Here is a 26725-nt window from a genome sequence, read left to right on the forward strand (position 1 = left end):
AACCGTCACAAGCCTACCTACAAGTGAGACAATGCAGACTATTCAAACCCCCCACAGCTTGAGGTGCAGGTAATAGTCATTTTAATGCATATATAATCAATAATTAACTGTTGTTGTGGTCATCTTTAAAGTATCCAGATGTCACCACCTTGTGGCACACTGTCAAATGAGCCACTGTTGAAAATTAAGTGGTGGGTCTGAGCACCAGAAACCACTAGCTCAAATTAAGCACTAATATGTTCTATATGTCTTGGTATAGATATCGTAAAACTAATAAGATTTTGGAAAGAAAGAAAGAAGGGGGGAAGAGGAATGGGCCAAAAACCCTTTTGATTTCAAGACTTTGAGATGAAGTGCAGCTTCCCTAAAGGTAAGGACCGCACTCTCGTTATGTGGTTACAAGATGGTGTGCACCAAGCACATCAAGTAAAACAATATCTTAACTCATCCCTTCCCCATGAATTCAAAACCTCGAGGTGTCTTTGTATTAAATCAGAAGCAAAGCTCATTTGTGTCTTAAGCAACATCATTTGAATTCCTTCTGCAGGTGTCTGAGTAAAGAGATACAATTATTTCACTGCATCAATTATAATTATAAAATCGATCACTTGACATTATATGCAGTCAATTACAATCAGACCCTGACACAAAATAAGCCGCAGGGATTCACCTTAAGAGACTCCGAATCAAAAACATTTCACAAGAAGACGATGTTATGCACAGCAACAAACATGTAATTTGCAACAAAGTATTACATTCAAAAGAGCAGGGGCTTTGTCAAACTATTGCACATTTCAAACAGAAGATGAGGTTTGAATGATTCAAGAAATGAACACATTCTATTGACAGTCACGCTAAACAAAAAAATACTTCACAATTAAATGAGGGTGAGGGGTATCTCTAGGGCAGCTGCTAGAAACTTGTGCCCTCTGTGAACCTTGTAACCAGTGCCCCAACTTCATTTCTTTCTGCTTGACGCCTAAGTCTGCATATATGGACAGATGACCCTGGCACGGGTAGAAGCAACCGGAATGAGCGTTAACACAACGCCAAGTTGAATTTAAACATATATATGGTTAAAATTGTACTACTGACCAAATTTGGCTGGAACATTTGGGACGGGGTTGAAGGAAATCAGGACTTTATTGAGGAAGAGTGGAGCTCAGTGCAGCACACAACATGTACATAATGAGATTATTACCCATCCAAGCCCCTTCTTTCTGTCTGTCTTTGGAGTACAGTATATAGGAGGCAATAAACAAGAATGTGATCTCAGCCACAAAGAAAAGTGACTGATGCTGCACTCATTCACTATTAATATAACATACAATTTACAAAAAAACTGCGGAGCTGGTATCCACTATGTCAAATGGGATAAGGGGAGGTGTAACTAATAAAAAAGAATGTGTTTGGGCTACAAGAGTTATATAACTAATTCACCATCAAGAAGGTGCTTTTTAGGTCGAAGCATACCAGATAGCGCAGCTGTCTGGATTGCTACAGATGTATTTGGGATATTCAGAAAGCTTCTCTGGGAATGCAGTCCACCCGTTGTTTACCAATTGCTTTGTGGTTTGTAACTCACATTTTCTGGTTTTCTATTTGTTGGCTTTATCTGTTTTGGGGCTGTCCAGTGTGAGTTTGTCCCTCCAAAGGAACAAAGCGTTTTCACTCTAACTTTCCTTTTATTCTTCCACGCGTGCTCCTTTCTGTAAATCTTGCTCTTATCTTATCCATTTTGCTGTGCATTCAAAGTTAGAGGTCAAATGTAGGCTCGGTCTTGTCTTGTTTACTTTTCTTTCTCCTATTTTAAATTGAGAGGATTTTTGTGACAATCTTGCTGGATAAACTGGGAGTAGGAAAGTGTTTTTTCCTATCACACAACATTTAAATGAACTGTGTGAGTATTTCAGAATATATGTAATGGTCATTTCTATTGAAAATGTTTTGTCTGTAATGGCAGTGTGCTACCAAAACAAGCATACTCCATGCCTTTTCACTCTGTGCCATTGCACTATACTCCAATCTACTCCACTCTGCATCACTCCTCTCTACACCTCTCTACTCTACACCATTGCTCTCTTCGCCACTGTACTTTACACCACTTCAGTCTGGGCCAATCCAATCTACTCAGCACAACTCCACTCTATGCCACCTTGCAACACTGCACTCTGTGCCACTGCACTCTGCGCCTATACACTCTGCGCCTATACACTCTGCGCCTATACACTCTGCGCCTATACACTCTGCGCCTATACACTCTGCGCCTATACACTCAACTCTATGCTCCTGCACTCTACACCAATACCCTGTATGCCACTCTAATCTACTCTGCACCACTCACTTCAGGCTGTTGCACCTTACGCCACTGCACTCTACCCTACACCACTCCACTCTACATCACTTTACTCAATTCTGAAACAATTTATGCCACTCCCTCTACGCCACTGCACTCTACTCTAAACCACTGTACTCTACGCCATTGTACTCTACGCCACTGCACTCTACAACACTCATCTCTGTAACACTGTACTCTCCACAACTGAGCTCTACACCACTCTTCTCTGCATTACTGCACTCTATGCCTCTGAATTCTACACCACTCTACAATCACTACTGCATTCTATAGCAATGCACTCTATGCTACTTTACACTGTATCACTCGACTCAATGCCACTGCTCTCTACAACACTGCACTCTTCGCCACTGCACTCTCTTATGCAACACTAATCTATGCCACTGCATTATACGATGCTGCACTGTATATGCTGCTGAATTCTATGCCTCTGCACTCTACACCAATGAACTCTGCAACATTCTACGCCAATGCACTATACAGCAGTCTCCTGTACTCTACTTCACGCTATTCTCCACTCCTCGCCATTCCACTATACAACAATTCACACCCCTCTCCTCTACACCACTATCTTTTAGCCATGCAGAATAGCAGCCACGCTGGTGTACAACATGGCCAAAACTCATTGGCAAAGCCCATGGCTCTTGCATAGATGAGACTTTTTGGCTTTGCCCAGTGCGTGTTCTCTCTATTGTTTTCCACCTTGCAAGGAGTCTGGTCTCACGCTTTCCAAAATAAATTCAAAACACTGTCAGATGAAATCTTGTCTCCTGCAAATACTGCTGAATAGTGTGACACTGGTCCACATTCTTATGAATCATTTTTGTAGTCGGAAAACATACCACTTTGTGATTTTAGACGTACATTGTTGTTTGGTTCCTTAAACAAATGGATGTTAATTAATTTTACTGACAAAGCAATAACCGACAGACACTCTTTTTGTTCAATTTCTACAACTTGTTGTCTTGGGGACTCTGTTAGCAAGATAATTTCGGTGCCTAGAAGTGCTGTCAGCCTAACAAACATACTAAGCTAAAAATTCTCGGATATCTGGATTTTCCTTATCATTTATTCCCTATGGGGTAAACAGATTTTAGGGCTGATTGTCCAAACTCAAATTTCTAACATAAGAGAGATACAGAACTAAATATTGGGTAAATGTTTCTTGGTACATCTGCAGGGGAAGAAAGAATAGGTGCATTGAAACAATGTCGGAAAACAGTATTGTATTGGCACACAACGTCTATACAGCCACCATAAATCAATACAATGGTCGTAGCCCTCTATGTTCCACTATGAAATATAATTTACTACAAGGCATTTCTACTTTATTGCAGTAGTGCACACACTGACCACACCATTCGTCTTGACTGTTCCGATTACATTCACTAGCAAAGTTCCCTAACAGTATTACAGCCCTGAGTGCATTACTTGTGCAGCTTTTGACGTGAGGTTCAGAACTAATGCGTTGGGTACTACTCTGTTCTACATCGAGTGCAATCTGAATGCTTTTAGTGTCATAGATAATTGCAATCAATTATGTGTACCTTTTCGTTGTCACACACTGTAACATGTCTATCATTCTCAAACATAATGGCATTTCCATCCCCGCAAAGATAAACTTTGTCACTCTCACAAACAATGGCATTTCTGTCCCTGCAATGAAACTTTCGGCCACTTTCACACACTATGGCATTTCGTTCCTTGCAGTAACACATTTTATTTCACTCTAGCACACTATGGCATTTTTGCAATAATAAACTCTGGGATACTAACACATTATGACTTTTCTCTCCTTGAAATAATAAACTTTCTATCACTCTCACACACTATGGCATTTCCTTCCATGGAACAATCAGTGTTTAATTTGTGCTTCTTGTTTCCAGTGCGGGGCACCGACATTTATTTTTGAAGGCCGGCACTTATTTTTCTGCCTCAAGCATTTACTGCGAGCAAAAGACACATGGGAAAGATGGAGAAAGAGAAAAACGAAAAAGTGTCACAATGGGAGAAAGCAGAAGGCTGCAAGAGTGAGCTGAAGGGGCAGGGAGTGGCTTTAAAAGAACTGAAGAAGCCTGAGATGGCTTCAGGATTACGCTGCCTCAGTATTCCGTTTTCGCACATTTAATTGCAGCAACCGCGTGTTTAAGAGGAGGGCTTTAGGCACCAACATGTTTTTATTTACAAATTAAGCTCGGGGAACAATAAACTTTGTGACTAACATTATGACATTAATTTCTTGCAATAATAAACTTTCTGACACTCACAGATTATGGCCTTACGTTCCTTACGATAATACACTTCCTGCCATTCTCATGCACTATGGTCTTACCTTCCCCGTGATAATAAACTTACCTGTTATTCTCACAAACTATGGCCTTATTTTCCTGGAGATAATTAACTTCCTGTCATTCTCACTTACTACCCTTACCTTCCTTGCAACAATAAACTTCCTGTAACTCTCATGCACTCTGGCCTTACCTTTCATGTGATAACAAACATTCTGTAATTCTCACTGTTAAAAACGGGGTCTGTATTTGGCAGTAGTTTGCACCCTGCCCAAGCAAGGATCCTCACTCTTGACAGGGTAAGTGAGCCACACAGCTAACCCCTTGGTAGCTTGCCACAAGCAGTCAGGCTTATCTCAGGGACAATGTGTAAAATATTTGTGTGTGTACGTACACAAACACACACGCCACCCCCCCCCCCCCCCAACAAAAGTAATACAAACATCCAACATACACATGTATGTACTTTTAAAGGTTTAGATTAGTCTTATTTCTTAGGAATCAATGGTTGTATCCTTTTAACACCCAGTACAGGGATGCGTCAAAAAGAAAAAAAAAAAGACAACTTGGGTGGCAGAGGAGGTGAGGTGCCAAAAAGCAAAGCGATAAGTTGGTTGCTTATTGCGCACGGGAGGTGAGGCATTGATTCTTTCCTTGCAGGAAAGGCGATGTGCTGGTTCCTTACTGGTAGGGGAGGAGATGCATCGACTCTTTCATTGCAGGAAAGGCGATGCATAGATTTCCAGACACACAATCTTCGTTCCTTACTGCTGTGAAGGGGTCGATGAAAAATTGACGCCCTAGGGATGATGCGCGGAAAATCCTGATGCACTCGTTGTTGGAGCCACGGGGAAACAGGCGCTATGTAGGTTCTGCAGCTGTGAGACAGGCGCTTGTTGATTCTTCAGCCGCGGGACAAGCACCTCATCGATTTTTCTGCAGGAGTGCATCAGTACGTGGATTTTGTCTTTGATGTCCCTGATATTTCTTAACAGGAGGTAAGCTCAGTTCAAGGCCTCGGAGAATCTTAGAAAGCAGGATGTAGAAAGTAAAGTCCAGTCCTTTCACTCCCAGGACAGGAGCAGCAAGCAGCAGGCCAGCACAATAAAAGCAACAGGCAGAATGGCAGTCCCTTCTCCCGCATCCAGCTCTTCTTCCTGACAGAATGTCCTCACTCCAGAAGCGTTCTAACTTTGTGGGGTCAGAGGTCCAGTATCTATACCCATTTCTGCCTTTGAAGTAGGCAAAGAAATAACTTTGTAGTGCAGAAGACCCTGACTGTCCAGCCCTGGCCCCAGACATACTCCAGGGGTTGGAGACTGCTTTGTGTAGGGATAGGCACAGCCCTATTCAGGTGCAAGTGTCAGCTCCTCCTGCCACTCTAACTCAGGAAAACCCATCAGGATATGCAGGGCACACCTCAGCTCCCTTTGTGTGACTGTCTAGAGTGAATACACAAACAGCCCAACTGTCATCCTGACCTAGACATGTATTCCACAGACAGGCAGAGGGACAGATTGGTTAAGCAAGAAAATGCCCATTCCCTAACAGTGGCATTTTCAAACTTACAATTTAAAAAACAATTTTACCAAAATAATTATTTTTAAACTGTGAGTACGGAGACCCCAAACTTCACATGTCTATCTGCTCCCTATAGGAAATTACACTTAAAAGATTGTTAAACGCAATCCCAATGTTCTCCGATGGGAGAGATAATCCTTGCAATAGCGAAATCCGAATATAGCAGTATTTCACTATCAGGACATGTAAAACACACCAGTACATGTTCTACCTTTACGATACACTGCACCCTGCCCCTGGGGCTGCCTTGGCCCTACCTCAGGGGTGACTTACATGTAGTAAAGGGAAAGCTTTGGACCTGGCCAGGTCGAAATGGCTGTTTATAACTGCACACACAGGCACTGCAGTGGCAGGTCTGAGACATGTTAACAGGGCTACTTATGTGGGTGGCACAATCATTGCTGCAGGACCACTAGTAGCATTTGATTTACAGGCCGTGGGCACGCATGGTGAACTATAATAGGGACTTACTAGTAAATCAAATATGCCAATCATGGATAAACCAATCACCAATACAATTTAGACAGAGAGCATTTGCACTTTGGCACTGGCCAGCAGTGGTAAAGTGCCCAGAGTCCTAAAGCCAGCAAAAACAAAATGCAGCCCACGGTCAAAAACAGGAGGTCAGAGGCAAAATGTTTGGGAATAACCGTGCAAAAAAGGCAATTTCCAACACTCACGCACTATGGCCTTACCTTCCCTGCAATAAACTTCCTTTCATTCTCATGGACTATGGCCTTATCTTCCTTGCGACAATCTTACTGTTGTTCCCACACACTCTGGCCTTACGTTATTTGTGACAAACTTCCTATCACTCTCACACACTACTGCCCTACTTCGTGGTGATAATAAACTCTCTCATTCTCACACACTATATGTCCTTACCCTCCTTGCGATAATAAACTTTTTATCATACTAACGCACTATGGCCTTACCTTCCCACAAAAATAAACTTTCTGTCATTCTCACACACAACGGCCTTACCTTCCGTGCGAAAATAAACTTCCAGGCATTCTCACACACTATGGCCTTAACCTCCTTGTGACAATAAACTTCCTGTCATTCTCACACACTATGGCCTCACCTTCCTTTGCGACAATAAACTTCCTGTCATTCTCACGCAATATGGCCTTACCTTCCCTGCGATAATAAACTTCTTGTCATTCTCACACACTATGGCCTTACTTTCGTTACAATACTAAACTTCCTGGTATTCTCACTCAATATGGCTTATCCTTCTTTGTAAATATACATTTCTCCTACACAACAAAAAGTTATTATCCACTATGATATACTACATTTTCATATTCCTCTCAAACTGTGCCATAAATATAATTGAACCATCCTATTCCATCGGTCTTGAATTCTTTTTAACTCAACAAATGCTGTGGAGCATTTCTTCCCATATAGTTAAATTTTTGTATCCGTATTTTTGATGCCCCCTTCCCCCCGAAGTTGTGAAATATTTTACTGGAATGTGCCCCAAATATGTTCTTCACTTCCATACCCAAGGCTTTTCTTTTCCTCCCTCTTGCACACCATGAATTCTCTAGCCAAACTCTCATGCAGGATGAATATCGTAGGGTCAATGCTCTAGATTCTGATATTTCTGTCCTCACTTATACATGTCTTTTCCCTCACTCTAATACACAATGATATTTTACCTCACTCTTCCGCCGACTGTTATGTCCTCACTATGAGAAGCCATTGAGCTTTAACTTAGTCACTAGCTGTACACCTTGTATTACTTCTGCTTACCTGTTCACACTGCACTAATGCTCTATAAAAACTAGTTACAGGGCCCAGGGTCAGTCTGCAGTCCTGCCACATCCGGAGATTAGGAGTGCATTGTCATGGCTGATTGGATTTGCCATGCCAGATCCTTTCTTACTCATACACTATGACATGTCCTACCCCACTCTCACGCAGCCTGACGAGTGTGTCCTTCCTGGGTCTTTATATACCAATACTTGTTTACTGTGCTCCTACAAACTTTGTTTCCATTAAGTTATTTAGTTAAAATCACTATCCTTAATATTTAAGAAGCAGTAAGATGTTGTAAATACATTTTCCCCTTGTACCAGACTCTGGATTCAAACCCAGGTCAGGTATGGATTTTCATGGAATTGTGGACATGACCCTCCTAACTCATTTACAGCAGGGCCTATCTGCAACCACTTTCATACATGTTGACAGTTTCTTTATGCTCTTACACACAATAGCAAAAACTGAGAGCCTTGAATTGAGGTATTGAACTACTACACAGAATGATTATTAGACTTCATCACCACATCTGATATCAGCTCATATCTGGTTGTGCCTGTAGATAGATGCTTTGTTTTTAGGTCTGGCTTGACTGTGCGGTTTCCTGCTTACATTTGTTTTCAATTCTTTACTACCTAAATATAGTTACTCTTACGTTACTACTGTTCTCATGATCAAGGTAAACAACACAGAAAAACAGCAAGTTCAGCACAACCATTTTAACGGGATACCTCATCGGTGTTGTAGATGATCTGCAGTCCAGACGATATCATCTCAACCAGGTAGAGTAGGAACAAGGACACAGCATTTATCTAGAAGAAACAGAAGTCCCGACAGGTTAGGTCTAGCAAGCTGACAAGCACCAGGAGTTAAACATGCGAGCAGAAGGTGAGGCTGGTGGAGCGCAGAGAGGCCCTGCGCTTTGGTGAACCGAGTCAACAGCGCTGGGTTCATTAACAACACAATAAGCGGCGCTGCCAGACGCCACAGCAGAGCTGGAAAGGCACCGATGTGAGACGCTGGTTGCAAAGCGGCAGCAAGCGGGGTTGTAAACAACTTGCTTTGACAACATATTTCCTCTCACGGCATTCGTCCCAGACCACCCTTCCAAACGCTTTTGCTGCAGAGGAATTGTGCTTCGTCCCACAGGTGATTATTTTACGCTTATTTATGCCAACCTGCTTCACATTTGTTTAAATGGCAGATTTATTAGCGATAAAGTGCCAAAGCAAAGTAACTAATGGCTGAAGGGTAGGCTGCATATCTTAAAAATAGCACTAGTTTCACTGCTAATGAATGCAGCCGTGTTACAAGGGTATAAAGATTCATTTTACCCTATGGTTTATAATCTGTTTTTGTGCCGTGGCAGTGAAAATAAATGTGGCCAAATAACACTTTATTTAGAGTAAATGTACTAATAAATGCACATTCATACATTTGTCACTGCAGGGCAAAGGTCGACATCAAGTGTATTACCACAGTATAGCAACACTGACAAGGAAGAACAAGGTCTTAATTGGGAGATTTCAGATTTAGATTAAAACATAAAAAAATTTGGGTACTCGAAATTAAATTTGTCTACGAGTTTGACAGCTTTTTAAAAATTATGATTACAGTATGAATTGTAATGGACGATTGTGTTCTGTTTTATATTGCTTTACATGTAAAACGAGTATACAAATAAACGTCTATTACCTACCTGATCAGGAACACAGTAAGAGACAGAATCAGAGGAAGCAAAGGATTGTATGATCACACAAACTACGGCAAATCTTACACAACCAAGAAAAATAGTAAGTTCCTCTCTTTGGCCTCTAACCATCAAGGGCGACTAGCAGGCGGTTATGCTGTCTAATACACCCTTGTTCATTACCCCAGCAACCTACCAAAAACAACATTTTTTCAACCAGTGGCGCTCAGACTCTCATCGTTGGATAAATATCTACCTGGGTCCAGTGAGGATCCCAGATCATTTCATTTAGTAGTAAACTATTCCTGTTGCTTTTTAACTTCATTGGGAGCTAAACTTTTACCCACACCCCACACTAGCATAGCTACTCTGCATCTCGGGCCCCTTCCCAGAGGCACAATTTCCGACAATTTCACTGAAGTATATGACGGACAAGTAGGGATTCAAGAGATTTCAAAATTACTTGTCTCCTGTCCCTGTCAATTAAAGCCCAAAGGGGTAAAATTGGGGACACTGATCATGCAGGAGTTTGGAATGGTAGCATCACTGGGAAAAGATGAACTTACAGGGTTTGTGGAGGGTTTTTGCTGATTCCCATCTTCTTTGCCAATCACAGATTTGGGAAGTGGGGTACTTACCGGTAACCGTTGTTCTCCAATATTGGTATCTTTCATCGATTCACGCATGTGAACCTACGAAAGATCCAATACTGGAGAATTACCGGCTTTCGCTGCCTGTTAGTGAGCATACAATCTCTCTCGGTCAGATCCAGTTAGGTCCATCCATGACATACTGTAAGCATTCAGGCTGACATTTTGGCTACCCCACAAGCCATAACCAGGGCCCATTCTTTACATGATCTAGGCATTAAGAGTGATACTCTATCGTAGACATAACTGAGGCCCATTCATGACTTTCTGTGGACAGTTGGCAAGATAATCGGGCTTTCTAATGCACAAATAGGGCCCATCCATGACGTATTTGGGCATCTTTTTGTGGCATTCTGGTTATTCTATGTGTACCCTTCTAGTCCATGTCAGCTTCCTCACATGCACTGGTTTCTGACCTGTATGTTTGCCAAGTCAGACCAATACATTCACTGGTGTTTTTATTTATCCTGAATATATTGTTGTAATAGTGCTTCACTGAAACAATCAGTCATAATCCATTTCAGTGCATATTTGTATTGAACATCACTTAGTTAAAACTATGAAAGTACAGCATCATATACTTCAATAAGTGTACACATACATTCCTGTGTCTCTACTGTGCACCAAGTTAATCGAACAATTCATATCTGACTGTAGTAGCCCTTCTACTGGGCAGATTCAAGGAGTATTTACAATATATTACTCTATAAGAAATAATAGGGACAAACAAATAAGAGGAATACATATCCTCAGTGGATCAAAACTATCTGCATACTAATATTTGGGAAGTATAGTTTGGACATTCTGGTTATCCCTCACACAATATGAGACAATCCATGGCCAAGGAGGACATGCAAGCAATGTTTACCTTTCCCACTACAAAAGGGGAGTCGGTCCTAAATGTAAGGTAGGCCGTTAGGCTAACATTCTGGCATTCTCAGGCACACTAGTGGACCATCACTGACAATGTGGACATTTGGGGTAAAATTCGAGCTATCCCACAACTACAGGGGCCCAATGAAGATGTATTGTAGGCATTCACGATGGATGACATTATGGCTACCCACTGCTTAAGGGTTATCCGGAGAAGGTTCAGGACAACAGAGAATTAGTTAGTAAGCGGACTCCCTAGCTCAGTAGGTTGAGAGATTGACCTTGTGGTGTAGTGTCCATGTGAACAATCAGGAGTCCACATTTAGGAGCACTGAGGAAAGATGCCACTCTTACTGACTATTGCAGAAGACAAGCAGGTAGAGTCAGAAAGAGAATAACTTTTTTTATTGGAAGTTTAATAAAGGAAAATAATTTACTCCTAGAGAGGTGGGGACAGTGTTCTAAACAGGTGTGGCAAAAAAAATGGCAACAGTGATGCTTTTGATCGTCTTTAAAGTTTGGCGAATACTTTCACTTATAAGGCAAAGTGGGCGTGAGAGAATTTAGGATTTAATCAGTATGCGCAGAACACATAGCCTTGATAGCATAGGTTTTCCACACAGCGTCATAAGTTTAAAATGGAATGCCCTCCATGTATATAATGTACATTGTAAAAGAGAGTGCAGCAGTATAGGAAAGGATAGGAACATGAGAGGGGTGCTACATGGGTCTCTGTGTGTACGAACAATTCTCAGGGGGTTGGGGGTACCTTTATCTGGACAGCAGATCCATGTGTATAGGGTGAGCCCAAACGTATTCAGAGGTTCAAGAGTTCTGAACTTAGGACTGGAGCAGTCTTTATCGGTTATCTGCTTCATTCTGCTAAGAATGGACCATCAGACTTTGTTCTAGAGCTTGCAGCCTATGCCGAGGTGTGAAAAGGTGATGAGTAACCAGAGCTATAAACTCAGAGGATTGTGCTCTATCAAGCTTCAGCTCAATGGTTAATGGCAGAAAAGGGACACCTCATTTGGGGTTGTCGAACTTAACTTCCAGGTTTAGAATGTTATAGAATTTTTAATCGATGATTGACTGTTACGACTGTAGCAATGTTTTGCTGGCAGGGTCTGCAAGGAGAAGTTAAACAGATTATGGGTGTCCAACTGAATGAATTGAGCCGAGACCTCTAGGTTGAGGGTTTGAAAGATAGTATTGATGTTATGGTACTGAGGACTAATGAGTAGCTATATCTAGCAAGGTGTGAGTGGCGAGTTTTGGGTCCTTCTTACTGTAGTTTATGCACATACATGTTTTGTGGTTGGTTTAATAATGTTGTCAGTATGAAACTATAAATGTTACACACAAATTATTTGCTGCCTATAACTTTCCAGAGGACTGCAGGAGTCCAGAAGACATGTCAACAGCAGCCAACAGACTTATGTAGTGGGTTCCTGGCCACTGATGATAAAGGGAGTGATGTAATGTCTAGGGAGGCCCCTAGTAGTGTACATAACTATGGCACATCATAAACATTAATAATAACTACCGACACCTTTCATTTATTGTTTTCAAATGATCAAAAATGCAACGCAATTATAAGTCTCATCGTCAAGGCTTACAATTTTAAAGTATGGACTGCGTTGACGTTCGGGCTCTCATCTCAACACTAGCAGATTATGGGTGGGAGCAAAAGCCTTTCTGACTCTCCCCCCAAAAACAACTACCTTCGATTACAAGGAGAAGTGCTGGCTCATTGGGAATGGCTCTCACCTCCATTATTCCTGGGATATGAATATGCATTTTGAATCTTTGCAAACATCAGTGCTCAACTTCTAGTCTAGTCGGCAACACACCTGTACCCAACACAATCCTGCAAAACAGCAGTAACCATCGGGATTGGGCAGATGATGAAAGGTGCATGGCTTTAGGGAAAAGGGTTAGGCACCTGAAGGAGTGGGAATTCACCATAAGGAGTGAGACAAAAGGTGGGGCTGGACAGGTCACAATGCTGTTACCTCATTTGATGGAAGATGGAGGGTTCCCCTTGTCAAGGAGAATATACCAAGACCATGGCTTAAATTTGACAGGACGCGAAGGACCCTCCTCTGGGATGGTGGCACACAGAGGGTGGTTTTGTGGACGCTGTACTGCTTGGTTTACAATGGGAGATTGGCACCTAATATAAGAGTGTCCCACATGACCGAGCAGCTGGAGGTTATTAATGCATGAGGGCACAGCCCATAAAGTGAACTGACATACTGCGTATAGAGGGCAGCCACTGAAGGGAAGACATATCTCTACTATGTCTATAGGACACCGGCCTTGGAAGTTCTGCCAGGGCCCACCCAGGTGACACTGGGGTCCTGAGATGAGGCAGTGAGAGACCTGGGGAGGGAGGGGAGACGTACGCTGGCTACTACCTTGTGGAGAGGTATGATTTTGCCCAAGGTGGGTAGGCTCACTGACTTTCATCAATGGAAGCAGATTGGAATAGAGACAATGGGTGATCTGGTGTATTTGAGGGTGATATCAAGATGTTTGAAGCACTGCAGCAGGAGTATGCTCTGGCTCCTACTCAGCAGTACTGGTATCTACAGCTATCCCATGTTTTTGAAAGTAGATGGGATCCAGGGGAGGCTCTCCTGGAGGGAAGCCCCTTGGAATACTGGGTTCTGGGAGGAGAGGTCATATATATAAGGTGGTGTCCCTGCTATACCGAGTTATCCGGAACAGCACACCAGATACTGTCTGGAAGGGCAACGTGGGAGGCAGATGTTGGGCCCCTAGAGGATTTAGATCTAGGAGGCAAAATTGATGACCTTAGCAAAGTTGCCATTCCTGCTAGGTTGAGGCTAATACAGTATGATAACCTTCATGGGACTTACTATATTCGGTCCAGTCTCCACAGGATGGGGAAAGTGGATAGCCCTATGTACCTGCGGTGAGTACCTTTATGCATACAGTGTGGGACTACCCCAGAGTGAGTTCTTATTGGGGTGATGTCGTCAGTGAGTTGATGCTGTTGATTGATCTCCCTAGAACACCCCAGTTCATGCTCTAAGGTATACCGAATGATGTGGATCTCCCTCTGAAGCAGCTGTTGTTTTGAGTGTTGGAGTTTGTGGTAGCACACAGAGTTGTGGCTATGGCATGGGGTTGGGATCGGGTCCCCACAAGGGAAGAATGGAGAGAGGAGATGATTAGATGCCTGGTTGCGGACTAGGTGGTGTATGAAAGCAGAGGGTTCCCCTGGAAGTTGATAGATAAGGTGTGGTGACAGTGGAGGTTAGATCGTGGTTTAATGGTTGATGACAGCATTGGTGGGGGAGTCCACACCTCAAGATGAGAATGGGGTTGGTGCGGACTGCCAGGCGGGTGTGTGAAGGGGGCTTCAGGGTTTGGACATGTGCAAGCTCACTGTCAATGTATTGTTTTGGAGAAAGAAAACTAATAAATATATCTTACAAATCAATTCACTTGGGAACTGAAAAAAGGGCAACACAACTTGGAGGCCAAAATCCATCTGTACTTTGTAGTCATAAAACAGGTTGTTGTTAGCAATAATAGGAACAAAACAGCAGGTTATGTAATATCAACTTGCTTGCGTTTGATATATTAGAAATACAAGTTTACCTGAATATGCCCATATTCGCTGTACGATAAGATCTCGTCTCCAGTATGCACATTGAAAATTGAATGGAGACATTTTGAAGGGCTGGGGTCCTGCTTAAACTGTTCAACCTTTAACAATGCAAAACAAAATTAAGAATATTTTATTAGAATATGCATTACAAAATCTAACGTAGGTAAATAATTTAGCAGACTAGAAAATGCACTACGTGGTAGAGTTAAAAAAAGAAAGGAGTTAGCATTCAGCCTAACCAAAAGGTCCATTCAACTATGATAAACAGGCTTCTGGAACTGCAATCTTGTAACCAGAATGGCCTTTTCAACTTCCATTCCATATTTTTGTTTTCACACCAAGAAAGCCTATTTAAAGTTCACCACTGGGTGTGTAGCAAGCATGAATGTAACAACATTGATTCCTGTGAGTAAGAGTCTTAATTTTTTTTTTTGCACGCAAGAGGAACTTGCTTATAGCAAACCTTTACGCCAATTGACACTACTGATAACAATCCAATGTTGGTTGGTTGGTTCTTCCATGTCATGGGGTGGATTCTTTACCATGGCACCAGCGTGGAAGGAGGTATTTTGCCAATGTTCAATACACTCATCAAATCGTACGTATTTGCAGTGCCTTTTCACAAATGCATAGCATTCCAAACCTAAACATGCTAACTTGGCATTGGAAAAGTGCACCTTACTCCTCCTTTTAGGAGAAAGGGTTTCTTCACTTGGAACAAAGGTTACCTTGTGAAGACAGCACTGCTAACTATTAAGTGTGCCTTGCACACTTAGGTTAGTTTTTAGGCTCTGATTACTAGTTGGACTGTGCAGGTGGTCTGCACTTAATAGTGCCAAAATTACCATTCCAGTCCAGTAATTTCAACCCCTGCACAGCGCAATTATAAGTTAAATACGCTAGAATGAGACATAACTACGCAGACCCATTTTTCAAACTCACAAACTTCACAGTTGAATCTATTCCGGTTTAACACTGACGTTTACCACTTGCTCGAAGAAGGTAACGTGGGCCGGGCAGGACTGGTGTGTAACCCCGAAGCAGCCTCCCCTGGCCACGGGGCACCTCCTGCTTTTGCAAAGCAAAGGCGGAAAAGAGTGAGGGTGTGAGAGAGAGCGTGCATGCGTGTCTGTCTGTCTGTAGGCTGCACTTGGTACTCTGGGTCTGAAGGAAGCATCATTGAGGCTCACGAGAGCCTAGGCAGCACCGTAGCTCCTGCCTATATCCTGGGATGCTCCTCTCCGGAGCCCTCTACGGCCACCAGGGGCCCAATCACATATGGTAACAAGCATTTGCAATGCAACCTGTCTCACGTTTGCTTGAGCTGGAGCAATTAGCGTTGTAAAGTTTAAACCAGACTTTTCTTGCCACATAAATTGAAAATGAAACTAAAACAGTTTCACATACTTTTCTTGCCATATAACCTGAAAAGTAAACGTTTCACATAAGCGGGCTGACGGCAGTCATCAGTGCAAAGCAGACACACAAAGGGAAAATAAAAGTTACTTGTAGTAAAACCTATCAGCAAAAGTGCAATAATCCATGTAACCGGCAAAAGTGCAATTAACTCTGTAACAGGGTCGATGTCATGCAAAGCGCTCGACTTCTGCCGCAAGAGATCGCACTGCGAAAAGAGAAAAAGTAGTCCAGAAACCGGACGGAAAACGTAGAGCCTCATACTTTTTCAGTACTTGGTCGCTGCGCTCAAGGAGGGCTAAACACCAGAAAAGGCATGACTTATGCATGCCTTTCACTAATGAAAGCAAGCAGATTTTAAAAGGCAAGCTCACGAACCAATGAGAGAAACTGACGTGACATAGGCGTGGTTTGAAGCCCAAACAGAGATAACAACACAAGACGGAGCGTTTTGCGCTCGCCCGTAAAAATTAACCAGAATTTTCACACTACATATCACTGGGTACAGTAAAATCGATTCCAGTTATCTCAGGTGAAGTCTAGCAGCCCACTGGTACTGGTCTGGGGCTGTTTATTCTCCGGCATACTGCTCTAGGCTACTCCTAATTAGGAAACCAAAATAATATACACACGGTTCCAAAAAACACGTGGGTTTCTTTTAGACATGTGGTTCTGCAATGAATGGAAACCAATATGTTCGAAGCAAGAGCCCTCACTCACCCTCCGGTGACATGCTTCATCATAGGGCTATGCTCCTCGTCAGGCCGGCGCTGCAATGCCTGACAAGCCCCGCAAGGGTTGCTCTTTGCCAGAGATCTTTTGGAAATGATGCACAACCAGTCAAAGTGTGAGTAAGGATTGGTATAAGGATAGTTAAAAATGCCTAGAGGTAAAAAAATACTATTTATTCTGATATTAATACCCCTGACATGATTAAAAACAATACTGTAAATAGGGATATGGTAAAATAATGTCTACGCTCCCCAAATGAAGAAATAATTTATACAGTTACTAAGGGGGTCATTCCGACCCCGGCGGGCGCCGCCCACCGGGCGGAGACCGCCAAAAGACCGCACCGCGGTCAAATGACCGCGGCGGTCATTCTGACTTTCCCGCTGGCCCGGCAGGCGACCGCCAAAAGGCCGCCCGCCGGCCCAGCGGGAAAGACCCAGCAATGATGAAGCCGCCTCCGAATGGAGCCGGCGGAGTTGCTGGGGTGCGACGGGTGCAGTGGCACCCGTCGCGATTTTCAGTGTCTGCAAAGCAGACACTGAAAATCATTATGGGGCCCTGTTATTGTCATCAACAGTGATGTGTACACACTATCCTGAGAAGTTATCCCATACACTCGTGAGAAATCCCAAGGGGGCCATGTGACAAAGGTACAAAAGTGATAAATAAAAAGGACCAACTTAGCGAAGGTTCCTCAATGCTTACCCTCCACATATTAACGATGGATTTAAGAGATTAAGTGTCCATAATAACGTCTCTTTCACATATTTGGCCCTATATAAGTTTAATACTGTTTTATGTTTTATTTTTTGACTGCCTTTTTCCAACTTGATTACTCTGTCACTAGTACCCGGCAGCTTCTCTTATCCTTTAAACCTAGCCTTTTCATGTTCAGTATTACAGGAGGACTTCTCCTTATTATCATTGAAAGGAGTCCTGATGTAGATACCACACCATGCCTGTTATGGTTTCTAGACAGTTAAATAACCACTGTAATTAACATGTTATCTAAAGTATCTTCTCTCTCTATATATATATATATATCTAGACCATAGTGGATTTTTCAAGCCTGATGTTTTCCCCGATGAGGCCCTACCTTTAATATGTGGAGGGTAAGCATTGAGGAACCTTCGCTAAGTTGGTCCTTTTTATTTATCTCTTTTGTACCTTTGTCACATGGCACCCTTGGGATTTCTCACGAGTGTATGGGATAGCTTCTCAGGATAGTGAGTACACATCACTGTTGATAACAATGTAACTCTTTGACGATGGTTTCTTTTTTACTCTTCTAGGTTTCTGATTTCCCTAGTATGGGACTCCTAATTGTTTAAAGGATTAGGTACGTGCTGAGGTCCTGACGAATCGCATAAGATCATTATTGACTAAAAAAAAGCGAGAAACATGTTGACCTATTATACAGAGTAACACAGGGTCCCTGTGTTTACTCTTTTCTTGTACTATTCTCCATTTTGAGACTTAGTAACTGTATAAATTATTTCTTCATTTGGGGAGCATAGACATTATTTTACCATATCCCTATTTATTGTTTTTAATCATGTCAGGGGTATTAATATCAGAATAAATAGTATTTTTTTACCTCTAGGCATTTTTAACTATCCTTATACCAATCCTTACTCGCGCTTTGACCGGTTGTGCATCATTTCCAAAAGATCTCCGGCAAAGAGCCCCCTTGCGGGGCCCGTCAGGCATTGCAGCACCGGCCTGACGAGGAGCATAGCCCTATGATGAAGCATATCACCGGAGGGTGAGTGAGGGCTCTTGCTTCGAACATATTGGTTTCCATTCATTGCAGAACCACATGTCTAAAAGAAACCCTCGTGTTTTTTGGAACCGTGTGTATATTATTTTGGTTTATTTATTATTGGGAGCCATACACACAGGACCAGGAGTCTTCTCTCCGAATCTCCCACAAATGCCCCCCCTTGTTGTTGTTGTTTGATACTCCTAATTAGGGCCTTACTCTGCTGATTTTCGGCTCTGCTCACGACTCAGTCACAGATTAGTGTACGCAAGCATGCACTTTGTAAACTTTGGGTTCACGCCTGACAGAATAAAAAAAAAATAGCAAACCCATAAATTCACCAGCAGTGTGAAGTTCTTCAGCAGGATATAATCGCCGCTGACCGTGCTAAACAATGTTACACCTTACCAAGGTACATTTTAAACCACTGAGAGGCCGTGCTTTAAATGGGCCGGTACTGTGCAGAACGGAGTTCCAGCACTTTTTTATTTTTTATTTTTAGAGGGAGAGTACCTGCACTTCTCAAGAAAAACGTAATATTTAAATTGTACAGTACCGGCAATTCTCAGAAATAATCAGGTACTCTGGCACAGAGAGCCTGCACTTCTATTTTTCCATTTCAAGCACCGCTGAGGGGCATTATCTTGATACAAGGCATACAAGATAATCAGTACGCAGATTACACCAAAATTGTGCACTTATTCCCCTGTCACCCAGAAAAAGTTTTTAGATCAATGAGAGCCAAATAAACCCCAGCTGGCAAATTCAAGAAGGGAAATTGGCCGAAGCTCAGACAAGACAGAAACGGCTATAGTGGAGCCAGAGAGGTTACTTACGTGAAGCAGGTGGAGGGGCACTGGTATTAATCAACTCAACTATACAACAACTGACCTCTATGACCAAAGACTCAAGATAAATGACAAAATGGACCACACTCCGCAGGACTAAATTTCCACATTTAGGTCTGGAGTCATTATCCCATGCTTTTGGTTTACATCCTGGTGAGATTGGCGTTTTCATATTCATGACCTACAGCCTCAATAGAATCAAGGGTGGATCGATATAGGACTTGAAGGATAAAGGACAAGCTTATAGACTGGATGTCTTGAGAGAAAAAGCACAGAATATAGAAATATTACAGTGTATGTAAGTCAAGAACATTCTGAAGTTCAGAAAGTAGGGAAAATAACCTCAACCATTTGAACAAATCCCAGAAAGGCCCGAGGTGTGTGTTTCTGGTTTTCAATGTTAAGCCAAACAATAATTAGACTGCACTATCGGGATCTGGCCTTAAACGTGCAATGAGATAGGACTGTGGAGGGAATTGCCAAAAAGGTCTGAAATGTGAGAAATAAGAGATTAATACTGATGCAGAAAAAAGCGATTAGATTTAAACCTTTGCACAGATATTCTACCTCACACAAACTAGCAAAAACATTTAAGTCACTGCTGAACAAGTAGCAAAAGTGTTGTATTGGAGGAAGGTCAAAACTTTCATATGAGAGGGACATGTAGGAATACATCAAACACCAAGATGCCACCTTAACTGGATAAATGACATCTATGGGCAATGACCCCCAAGGACCCACAGTTAACAATGCCATCACTTCCATCTAAGGTATGAAGATGGGAAAACGTACCGAAAATGTTCCAGAGTCCACTGACTAATCCCAGAATATACTTTGCAATGAGTGGCATAGAAATAAATAGCTCTATGAAGTATAAAAGTCAAGACGCTACTGAATGGTAAGAGGGTGAAGTTTGAGGCAGAACATATCTTGTTTTTAGTGGGGAATGCTGAACCACTCAAGGCACTTGCTTCTCAAAGGGTAAACTGGAATCTTCTTTGTTTATGAGATAGTGAGGTGTATTGGGACAGGTGAGGAGTAACCGTGAAACTGTTTTTGCTGGCATCATGAGATGAACCCTTGAGACTGGCAGAATGCACCTAGTACGCACCCTACAATGGTGCTCAACAGATAGGCAGCTTGAGAGAAGGACTGACAGCCAAAAGTAGGATACTGATTGAGGATGATGATTCTAGGGAGAGGTAATATCATACCTGAAGAAATGAGACCTTGTTCTCTCGTGCTTTCCTAAAACTCATCTGGATCCCACTCTGGACACTATCTAATTGCTTATGTTGCCAATATCTTGTATAGATTTCTTTGTTTCGTCTTGTCATGATCATCTTATTCATTTAAGTTAGAATATCAGATGGAACAGATCTGAACTGGAAAGGCACAATTAACGGCAGAACTTCTTGGCACAGAATAAGGGTTCTAAGATAAGTAATGGGTTGGAAAACGTGCCTTGTGCCTCGCTTGTGGCGACTACTTACTTTTCGTTTTTCATTATTTCTTTGGCACCAAGAGGAGAACTAAGACTAGGGGGCAAATGGGGCTGAGGTTTTGCATGACTTGTACATAATAAGGTCTCTGCAAATATGCATTTCTTAATTGTAATGCTTTTCTAAACAAAAGTCATTTAAAAACTAAAATGAAAAACAAATGTTGGAATCTAGTAATAATCCAGGCCTCCCTTTGGTAATCACTTCGTTTTCTTAAAATGAAAATGCAGGAGGAGGATATATTACTTATTCAAGCCTGCCCTGTGGTGGGAACAGAAATGGATTTAAAACATATCTAAATAAAACTACCGGTGCACAGCTTTCATTTATTTTTCGTTTTTTGGTCCCTTTAGCCACTGTCTGACAAAACATATGTTTTTTTAAATTAAACAAATTTTATTGGATTTTTAAATGTGTTGATAAACAAACAAAGCCACTGCCCACCAAGGAATGCCACAGCAAGTTACGAAGCATCTTTGAAGGTTAAGCTTCTCCTGCATTGAGTCCGTAATAGTCCCACGATTTGCCCCATATCTTCTCTTATTTCCCTTGGCAGCACCACACACCATATTTGGACCACTCCTGCAGGACACAACAGTATATGCCCTCACCATTCCGTCAAGGGGGTTGGGGAGACCTCCATTTGCGTGTGCTCTCACACTTGGCCAGCAACATGCAATCCCAATAAAGACATGCTCCAATCTCTGCCCACTCAGGTCTCCCAACAACCCCAGCAGGACAATACGGGAGTAAGGGCCAGAGGCCGGTCCAGGAGTGAGGAGAGAAAGTTACTCCCCAAAGCTCTGCAAATATGGAACCAGCCTTAAGCAGGACCAGGACACGTGAAAGAAATCGGCATCAGATGAGGAGCATCAGAAGGTGGTAGCCTGAGGGATCCTGTCAGCTCGGTGAAGCTGCAAGGGGTCTCATATAAGTCCAATGTAGGTAATTAATTTGGATCAGCCAGAGCTGTGTAGAAATAGCAAACTCTCAGGGGGCTGTCCTAGCTTCAAACTACTCGGTATCATCAAGCTTCCCCACCCAACTCTCCCTTTTCCATCCCAACCTGGGGAATTGATCCAGGGCATTAATGACTAAGGGTTGGTAAATTTAGGAGATGGCATCCCTGGGTAAGCTCCCTCATCAAAAAGTTTGCCTTGAGGGATTGAAGTCCAGGACCTGCATGTCAGGGGGAATATTTGCCAAGAGTGCATGCCGCAATTGGAGATATTTGTGAAACTGGGTGCTGGACAGGTCAAACTGTTCATGTAGATCCTGAAACGTTTGGATATGAAAACCCGCCCAGCGATCCCCAAGGTGAGTGGTGCCTATTCTGTCCCACTTTGCAAGGCCCTTAAACACTGCAGTGTGGTGGAACCACTTCCCCTGTCGGGGGTGGAGGGGGTCATCCCCCCCAGCCTTTGGCACCAGCCTAAAAGGCGGATTGCCACACTCCAGCACAGTAATACCGCCCTTGTGATCTCCAGAAAGGATTGAGGAATCGGGCCCCCATACGGCAATCCCATGATTCTGTCTAGGCCAAGACAGTTGAGCTTGGCACGTTTGTGCCACCCTTCACTAAACCAATCATTTACCACAACCAACTATGAGGCCAGATAATAGCAGAATAGGTTGGCCATACCCAACCCACCATAATAGGGGGACTACTGGCAGTTAACACAGGCCACTGGGGGTTGGGTGACCATCCGCCCAAAGGAAAGTGTGGATTAAATACTGGAGAGACCTGAACCAGTATATGGGAATCAGAAATTTTTTTTGGAAGACAGAGAAATCGGGGTAAAATTATAATTTTGAAGAGGACTACCCTGCCCATGACATGTAGGGGGAGCCACCTTCACTTCTATAAGCCCCTTCTCATTTTAGTAACTAGGGGAGTCAAATTAAGGCTCCATGTCAGCTCAGAGGGGTGGAAAAAGTAGATGTCCAGGAACTGGAATGAGAGATGGCACGTAGGGAGCATGGTACACCAAAAACAGGCACTCATGTCACCCGCTATTGGAACCATCAAAGATTTGGACATGTTCACCCAGAGGCTTCCTCATAGACTGCAAGGAGTTCTAGACATTACGGGACGTGTTCTGCAGATTTGCCAAAAACAACAAGATGTAATTGGCAGAGAGCGCAATGGGCTCCTCAGGGTCAGCATTTCACGACCACCCCTGTGTACGGGCATGACATTGCAAGAGTCTTGCCAGGGGCTCAATGGCTAAAGCAAAGGGGAGGAGCAACCTGTCGGGTGCCCCTGTGGATATGGAAGGCAGGAGAGAGGGTGCTGTTAACCTGGACTTGGCATATCGGGCAAGTATATAGAAAGCCAACCAGGGTACAAAAGTAGATCCCAGTCCCGCGTGTTCTAAAACTGCACCCAGGAAGGTCCAGTCGACAGTGTCAAAGGCCTTCTTAAAGTCTATTAGGAGCAGGGCTGAAGGGCACCCAAGATGATGTGCTTGGGTAAGAGCCCCCTGGACCCTCTGGATATAATGTCTGATGCCACAGGCCGGAATAAAGCCACACTGGTGCGGGTGAATCAAGTAGGGCAAAGTGTGGTGCAACTTGTTCCTATGTTTGTAAACCATCATAGCAGCAGAGGAAGAAGTCGCAGTGGTCACTAATAAGTGGGTTTCTTGACACAGGTAAAACGCAAGCTGAAACCACTGAACATACCAGAGAACGACGGATCTCTTAATGTCCAAACGTTCAGGGTGCAAAGACAGCAGTTTAACCGCTAATATAAGAGCAGAGAGTCAGGCAGCTCAGGGCCGAGTGGCGGGAGTGTGGGCAGGCCCAATGGTACAGAAGCAATACCTCCGCGCTGAATGCTGCTATCTTGAGATGGATGCACCTGACAATGATTAGCATATTCAGTGGGCTTTGCGGTCAAACAACTTGTAACAAACAAAACATCCCCCCCCCCCCCCCCCAAAGCCCATACGTCTGCACTGGAAGCATCTGTCACTCTGAAACTAGACATACCATAAACTACTACTGTGAAAATGAGACCTCCTGAAGAACAGGATGGAATATCAAACAACCACATACATCTGTTATGTGTACAACAGACCCCACACTCCGCCTCAACAGAATGAAGCGAGCCCAAGTCCGTCACTGCTTAGGGTCAAATTGTTATGGCGGCGGCCCTTCCACAGCCTTTGACTGGGATCCAGAGAGTCCCGGTGTGGCTGTAAGGTGCCCCCCCCTGAAAAAAAACATATTTAATCACTTGTTTTAATCGCCTCAGCCATGCATTCACATTTGTGACCCTGTAACCAGCTTTAATTTCGCAGAAACGTTCGTACTGCTTTCCTTGGACAAACGCAGGAGTTTTTTCCAAGTGTGCTTTTTGCTACATTCCAAGTCAAACAAAGATTACCGCTTTCCTTTCTTCTTTTAGACATGTTGTTATTGTCTAGAGCCCAGGGTTTAGCATCTAGCAGAAAAACTACAAGATCATTAAGCAGAAGAACATGTTTTTCACTGTGTAGATTTTTGCAGCTTTGTGGTGAAGGAACATTATCGTTAACTTTAAATGTGTGTCACTGAGACGAAGCATTCCAGTGTTTTATAACTTACAGCGAAAAGAGTAGTGGGAAAGGTCTCGATCCTGCAGGGCTGCAAAATAATGCAGCCTGATTTTAGTGGAAGAAAGTCACACGTTAATTTGGAGGGCCCACGAGCTTCCACCAAAACTAAACCCATTTGAAGGTGACGCCTACATACAAGGACAGGAGGCTGCTGAAGAGAGTGAGGCTCCTGTGGTGGGTTTTAAAAAGTGCAGAGCTATGTGGTTAAATCTGTCATGTAGGACACAATAGTGGCTTGTTACCAAAACAGCCTATTCGGCTTATGGATGTGTATCTCATACAATAAGTACTTTGGTATTATCCGCGTGGCTATGTAAGAGAAGCATTTAAAATGGTTTCCTTGACAGATCTCGCTGGTCGAATTCTGACTGTGCCATTGAATGGCAACCTCTGAATACCCACAGCATGAAAGATGCTGCTAAATACTCATCTATAAAAAGGCAACATTATGGTCTACTTTCAACAATGGACGTTCGTGAAGCCAGGCATGTACCCTGCAAGTCAGACCGTTGTGTCCATGAAAATCAAAGAAATGCAGTATTTGTTTTTTACTCTCATCATAGCCGGAACTGGCTGTGGACCAACTCGCATACTCCTTTACCGATTTAAATGTTGATCAATCATCACTAGAGCAAGTTTGACTTTAACACAGCACTTTAAAAAATACAGCTGCAAATCCAAATTTCAAAATTCAAAAGACCGGCGAGGGATTATAAAAACGCATACGCATTAAATACTCAAGTAGCAAGGACTACAAAAACTGTCAAAGCATCTCGGCGCAAAGCTTTGTTTTTTATTGTCAGGCATAACACATTGCAGTCATCTTGTTAACATCGCAAGACTTCGTTGACAATTTCCATTATCAGCGAGAAGCAACAAAGTTAATTCTAAGGAAGGATGAGATTATCCTACTGCCTAGAAAATTTAATTTGGTATTGAGTCGTTTTCTACACGCTGAAAGTCTTTCACTAAGAGTAGGACAACGTTTTATGGTTATGATGCATAAGAAGTGCACAGCACTCATTATAAGTATGTTAAATGCTTTTGTATTCTCTCCTATTTCAATCCATTTGGTGTCACTCTAGTTTCTGGTATAAAGCGTTTTAGGCCATTTAAATTAAAGCCATGTATGACCAGCCCAGAAATGTATGATTCCCCACAAGTGCTTGATGAGTGGGGGAAAATCCCTTCCATTGCCCAGCTGTGCACCCCTCCTAGCAGCACATTTGCAGCACTGTCTTAGTAGATTTGACCAAATGAAAGAGGGGCTGGTGGAAGGATCAGGGAAAACATGAAAGTCTACAACTAATAGTGAGAGAATCACAGGGACTTATCATGTCCTAACTAATACCCAACAAACTGGACAGAGTTCCAAGAAGGAAAGAAAGGGAAGAATAAGAAACACTCAATAGCCAAACAACTAAGTTTATACACTTCAGGTGACTATTTATCTGAACACAATATCTTTTTACATGATCTGTCATGTATGCAACATACAAAGGAATTGTGTAGAGGTGTCTATGCAGCTGTAGCACATATAACTCTTAACAGAACACAGTTATACGAAGTATATAATGTAGACAGTGCTGGAATGATAAGTACAGAAAGACTTTGAAGGAACTGAAATACATTCCCTCTTGCAACAATGATTAGGTAAACCAAAGACGACTTGTTTCTGCACTGTTTTTTTTCTATGGTATGTTTACATAAAAGGTTTTAGAATAATTGTCCCCTGTAAACTTCAACCTCTACATGGAGTTGCTTGGTGCTCAACTCACATATCCTTCATCACGAGTGGTCATTGTGCTGATGAGACAAACATACTTGAAAGTCTTCTCTGCTTTAGACATCCAATGCCTCAAACACTGCCAGCAAATCATCCATACCTGGCTGTTCAGTGCCTACCTGACTCTCTACCCGACTAAGGCAGAATTCCTGTTATTTGCCAAGAACAACAAAGAAACAGAGCAAATCCGGCTCAATGACATGAACTTTGATGGCTTTGAACCCCAATTTTC

General features: G+C 42.8%; 1 protein-coding gene across 3 annotated transcripts in view; it reads right to left on the minus strand.

Annotated features, from left to right (window-relative positions):
• PHKB (phosphorylase kinase regulatory subunit beta) overlaps positions 1-26725 on the minus strand; it is a 1122330-nt gene that overhangs the window by 776587 nt on the left and 319018 nt on the right. For all 3 annotated transcript variants that reach the window (XM_069216595.1, XM_069216596.1, XM_069216594.1), the window contains 2 exons: positions 14836-14943; positions 8721-8801 (listed from right to left, as the gene is read on the minus strand). In XM_069216595.1, the coding sequence (XP_069072696.1) occupies positions 8721-8801; positions 14836-14943 (189 nt within the window). The remainder of the gene's footprint in view (positions 1-8720; positions 8802-14835; positions 14944-26725) is intronic.

This window comes from Pleurodeles waltl, chromosome 12 (genome assembly GCF_031143425.1).
Source record: "Pleurodeles waltl isolate 20211129_DDA chromosome 12, aPleWal1.hap1.20221129, whole genome shotgun sequence".
Taxonomy (NCBI): Eukaryota; Metazoa; Chordata; class Amphibia; order Caudata; family Salamandridae; genus Pleurodeles; species Pleurodeles waltl.